Source organism: Cariama cristata, unplaced genomic scaffold (genome assembly GCF_000690535.1).
Source record: "Cariama cristata isolate BGI_N322 unplaced genomic scaffold, ASM69053v1 scaffold20915, whole genome shotgun sequence".
Classification (NCBI taxonomy): Eukaryota; Metazoa; Chordata; class Aves; order Cariamiformes; family Cariamidae; genus Cariama; species Cariama cristata.
In genome coordinates this window covers 2,021-7,712 of record NW_009618417.1, presented here as the reverse complement: position 1 = coordinate 7,712, position 5,692 = coordinate 2,021, and the positions used below count along the sequence as shown (strand labels likewise).

The 5,692-nt window shown below is 52.3% G+C and overlaps 1 protein-coding gene across 1 annotated transcript; it reads right to left on the bottom strand.

Annotated features, from left to right (window-relative positions):
- Positions 1-353: 353 nt before the first annotated feature.
- GPR174 (G protein-coupled receptor 174) lies at positions 354-1,334 on the bottom strand. Its single transcript, XM_009700857.1, has one exon. The coding sequence runs from the start codon at positions 1,332-1,334 to the stop codon at positions 354-356; it is 981 nt and encodes a 326-aa protein (XP_009699159.1).
- Positions 1,335-5,692: the final 4,358 nt, after the last annotated feature.

Here is a 5,692-nt window from a genome sequence, read left to right as displayed (position 1 = left end):
AGCCCCGCCGGTGACCACGGGGCACAGCATCACCCCTCGCCACGGGTCCGCATCCTCCTCCGACTGCCAAAGCCACCTGCTCCTGCCCTGCTTAGAAGTAGGAGGGCCTGTGGGAATTACACGGCGTTATTTATATTCAGAGAAAATTTGCAACCAAGGTATTAAATCAACATATTTTTGGTCAGCTTTGGGTTTGGGGAGTTTTTTGTTTGGTTTTCTCCAGCCCTCACTGAAATCAGCAGAAGCTTGTCTGAGTCATCGCTCTCAGTGTCCTGGGGGAAAAAACCATTGGGCCAAACCCCAAAATAGAGCGACCATTTGAAGTCCCGACAACCGTTTGGGGAAGGCCAGGGCTAGCAGTCCATGGCGTCCTCCCTGAGCACATCTCTGGAGTGCTTCCTCACATAGCTGAGGTTGTGGAGCTGAATGCTGTCTTGCAAATCCTGCCTGGAAAGGCGTCTCCTGAACTCGTCTGTAGTAAAGTAGTAGATGACTGGGTCCACGCAGGAGTTCAGGCTGGCAAGGCACAAAGCTACAACGTGAAACACCGAGATCACCTTCTGGACGCACCTGTTTTTAATCTTTTTGGTTTTGACAAAGAAATCTAGTGGAAAGCTGATATGATAAGGTGCAAAGCAAATCAGAAATACCAGAGCGCAGGTGAGAATCATCTTTAAAGCCTTTTTTTTCTCTCCGAGGTCATGTGAAGCAGAATTTTTTTCCTTTAGTGATAAGATAGTCTTCCACGAGCAGTATAGGATGATGAGTAGGGGTGTTACGAACCCCACCAATTCACCTATCGTCATCATTGCAATGGAGATGGGAAGGTCAACTTCCTTTACGGGGAGATCCACAAAACAGGTGTTTTTAGCATCCTGGTGAAGTCTGAGAAGCGGGAAAGGTAAACAGCCAACGCAGACCACAACCCACCCGGCGATGCTGATATACACATCACAGATGCGTTTGCAGTCGCTGAACTTGAAGGGGTGCATAAGAAACAAATAGCGTCTTACGCTGATGCAAACCAAGAAGTAGATGCTTGCGTACATATTGACGTACTTCAGGTAGAAGCAAAGCATGCAGAGACCTCCTCCAAATTCCCACGTCCCGGTCAAGTAGTAGAAAATCCTCAGGGGCAAAGACAAAACCTGCGATAAGTCGGCAATGGCTAAATTGATCATAAATATTACGGCCCTTTTAGTCTCTTTCATGTATCCGTAAAAGACCCACAAAGCTAACGTGTTTCCTATTAGTCCGGGGATCAGGATGAAAGTGTACGTAATCGCGTAGTAGGGCTTGAGGTCTGTTTCGTTGCAGGTCGAACCGTTTGTCATGGTTGTGCTCCAGATCCGTGCTCAACCCCGGCATGATAACATGTTCCTCACTCGCGTCCTGCGGCCAGGTGGTCCTCGGGTTGTCGGTGCTTAAATAAAAACGTTCAGCCCTGGCATCCGTGCGTGAGGCTTCGGTTACCAGGTCATCCTGTCCACTCTGGGGAGGACCTTCGTTATGGGGTGAGTGAGTTAATTAAAGCCCTGCTCGTGTGCTTTGCTCCTGCCCTTCGTCAGAAGTTACCAGACCTCGCTCTAGTCGCTTGCAGGGTTGACGTGGCGGGGATCCACACCGAGCAGTGCATCGTCGTGTGCCGAAGCAGTCGAGAGTTCGTCACCGGAGCTGTGCCTCTGTCACCTTTTGGGTGGCATTTCAGCATTTCTCTCAACACAGGAATTCGAGGACTGACATGGCCCCGCAGCTGAAAGACAGAAAGGTGTGGTTATTAACCCCGCGGGAAGACACGGGTCTTACAAAGCAAAAGGTCCAGGAAAGCTTGCAGGAGCGGTAGGAGCATCCCTCTAGCAGAAACCTATTGCTAGTGACACCTGCGGTGGTCAGCTCTTCTCCCACCTAACAAGCGCCTGCCTCGCCCAGTGAAGGGAGGTGCAAAACCACTGAGGAATAAATAGAAAACATGTTTAATTGCTGCTACAAACCAGCCCCCTGTGCTGTACCGCCAAGCAGAAGTCACCCCTGATCGCAGGGCGTATTTAACCTCCTTCCCGGCTTCAGCTTTTCCATCCGAATCTCCCTTTGCCTCCGGCTGCGTTGGGCTCCCCAGCAGAGATGCTCCGGCGAGCGCTGTGCCTGCATCCCCCCTCGCTGCCCTGCCGCAGGCAGCGGGATGCTCTCACCTCACACAGCACTCAGGCATTTAACGCTCCCCTGGTCTTCCCAGGAAAGCCCTTCAGGAGCTGCCCACCCTCACCACGGCTGTCGGCAGCCGAGGAGATGACCGAACGAAATCTGCCTCTGATGGAAACGAGCCCGACACGCGTGCCTCAGACGTGAACCGTTTCCACCGGTGCAGGTGCTGCTGCTGCGGCACGGAGTGGAAGTCCCAAGTCGGTGGCTTTCACCAAACTGGGGTCAACTCTTTCATTTGTCTTTCATAAATGAAATATAAAACATAGTTGCGTGCCAGAAGAGACAACTGGCCCACTTATTAAACACTTCTTGCTGCCGAACTACCTGCATTGTGTTGAATGTGACTTTCACAACTGCTTTTTCTAAGCCTTTCGTTTACCCGTCTTGCTCATGTGACTGCTGCGGCTGTTGGAAATACCAGATACCGTCACTAAGGTGACTGTAGGTGAACTTTATTTTAAAATTGTTTGCATGGTAAGTAGTTGATATTATCTGGATCTGTCAGACAAAAAAGACAAAACAAACCCCAAAAAACCAAACCCACATCTGATAAATATAGAGGAAATTCAGATCTCTGTCCAAACTCTCTCAGGTCTGCCTTTTCCTTCAGCATGAAGGACTAACCTACAGGGCTACGTGGGAAAAGTTTGTAGGTGCCAACTGAGATGCCAAAGGCACATTTATAAAGGCAGAATTATATCCTCCTGCAATCCCTGATGGTTTTTCCTGCGCTTTGCGGTGTAGCCGTTAAAATGTGAACATTTATTAGTGAAGCCGATGTTCAACACTTGCCAGTGTGATTGCACTGAAACTTTGAAGTAGCTTTGGGTGGAAACAGAAAATCTTCTACAAAAAGAAATGGTTTCAGGGGGCCGCTTTTCTGTGTCTATTTGTGTAGTTTCTCTTGCATACCATTGAGTAACGAATCCGATCGGACCGAGATGTCTTCCTTTCTTCCAGGGAGCCAGCTTCTAACATAACCAGTAGAGCAAAATGGCTCGTGAAATAATCCCGTTAAACTTCAGAAGCGACGATTCAGAAGCCGTAGAGTTAATTAGCCTTCTGTTCAAAGACTTTCCAATTCTTTTATTAATTCTCCACCCAAATTCTGATGCATAAACCTGCACGACTAATTCTAGAAATGTGAGTAATCTCTTCATCATGCAGGAAAACTAATTGGTGCTCACCTACTCGTTAGGTTTTATCCGTCACTGGTGGGTAACTTGGGCCAAGGGCTTCGGTTTCCATTTGCTGGAGCTTGACAGGCACAAGTAACTGGGAGGGGCTGGTTTTTGGCAGTATCTGTCGTGCCCTGGGCTTTCCTGGGGCTTCAGAGCTCGCCCGCGGCCACTGGTTAAACCCTTTGGGGCTTTCTGACAGCAGTGCCTGCTTTGGGTGGGTTTCTCCCTTCTCCTCTGTACTGGGATTGAGCCAAACCAGTTGACCAAAACCAGTACATCCTCGCCGAGTGGTTGGAAATGGCCTTGCTGGGCTTGACAAAAAGGCTGAGTGCAGGTCCTGGCAGAGCAGGCTGCACTGGGAAAGCATCCGGAGCTGCTTACTGGGGACTGGTACTTCCAGAAGGTGGGAGGGATGCTCTCCTTCATGTTGGTTTTCCATGGCGGTGCTGAGGCCCTGTGAAGATGTGTCCCTCTTTACCATGACAGCAAACTCCTCAGTGTGACATATCTGAGCTTCCCATCCAGGTCCTGGTCCTGCTGGGGCATCCGAGCGAAACAACTGTGTTGTAGGTCCCTGGGTTGTGCTCGGGCAGCGGGACCGGGGCACCAGTGACCGGGTGCACCCTCTCACTCCCGGAGAGCTCCTCTGTTCCTCTTGGCTTCCCAGATACCAGCATCACCCCCCAGGACATGGGCAGCCTGCCCGAGAGAGCCAGGGTGGCTCGCGATTTGCTGCACACCTTTGCCTTGGGTTGATTTTGACTTTTTTTTTTCACCCAGAATGTCTCAACTTCTGGCCTGAAGTTTGCTCTGAAGTGCCAGCAGCAAGGAGCTTGGGTGACTTTGCGGTGCCATCGCTCGCTGCCCATCTGGGCATCCCGCTCCTGCGGACACACGTGTGCCCGGCCGGCACCGCTCCTGCAAACACCTCGCGGGGGAGCATCTACAGGGGCCTTTGCAAGATAAAGCCCTAAACCCACATCACCCAGCTCTTCCTCCAGTGATTTTTAATTTTTTTTTACTTTTTTTTTTTTTAAAAACGAGCTTGTCTTTCCTCTCCTCTCTTGCCCAGGGGCTCCTGTTACCCAGTCAGGGAGGCTGAATCATGCTCCTTTTCCTCTGGCTGCGTTCCCGGGTGGGTAAACCCACCCTACCTCCATCTCTGGGCCGTGAGACACGCAAAGGGAAGGACAAGGTGCAGTCCCAACCCATCTGTTCACTGCCCAGTGCACACACATGTGCACACACATACACACACGTGTGGACACACACAGCATTTTTCCTGCTGCCCACCCCAGCGCCTGCGTTTCCCCATCCCCGCTGCACAGCAACTTTCCTGCAACACCAACCTCTGCTCCCTCCGGCCCAGCCCCAGGGCAGGGATGTCCCTGCAGCACCGGATGTCCCTGCAGCACCTTCTGCCTCTCCCTGGGGCTGCAAATCCGCAGCCCGAGGGGTCCCAGAGAGCCCACCTGAAGCTGGGGAGCAGCGAGGGTGCTCGCCCAGGGCACCCAGAAACACCCCTGCGAGAGCAGGCACCCTCGGAGGGGGAGTAAAAACACAGCAACGAGAGAAACTGCACTTTGGAAATCCCGAGCAGTAACATTGCAAAGTTCAGCCAAACGCGCTACGTAAAAACGAGCAGGATGCTAAAAAAAGCTCCAGAAAGAGGAAATTTTGTTTCGCATGCTCTGTGCTCGCTTCCCCTCGGCGCAGGGGGCTTGCTGCGGCGGTAGGTGCGAGACTGTCCCCAGGCATGGCTTCCTTCTGCCCGCTGTGCCCCCCCCCCCCCCCATTTTGCCAAGGAGACCCCGCACTCAGCCGCGTCAGGGCACCGGGTGAAGACCTTCTCAGTTGTAGTCTGTGAGTCAGAGACCCCACGTAGTTTTGTAGCCAGCCTTTACAACCAGGGCTTGTTAACGCTTGCTGAAGCTGGGCACCCATTGCATAAAGTATTTTCTATATGCTGAAGGGAGCCGTATACCCGTGTGCTCCATACGAACAAGGCAGGAGCTGGGGATGTGGGAGCAGTCGCTTACAGCGACAGCACCCGTGGGGCTGGGATGCAGCAGGGATCTGCCCCACGCCCCCACCAGAGCCCATCACCTCCTCTGTGAGTAACGAGGCTCCTCACCTGAGGATGGTTATAACTGCCCGGGTCCTCGTTACCAAATCCGCTGAGCTTTACCCCAGGAAGCAAAGGCACAGCAGCTTTTAAAACCCAGCTCGGTGGAGGAGAGGCTCTTAGAGCAGCTTAGGGGAAAGTGGCCCATGGGCAGGGACTGTCCCTGCTGCAGCATCATGCCTGG

What these genes read in the sequence shown, in the direction of transcription:
- GPR174 (XM_009700857.1), bottom strand. Translation starts at nt 1,334, where the DNA reads ATGACAAACGGTTCGACCTGCAACGAAACAGACCTCAAGCCCTACTAC.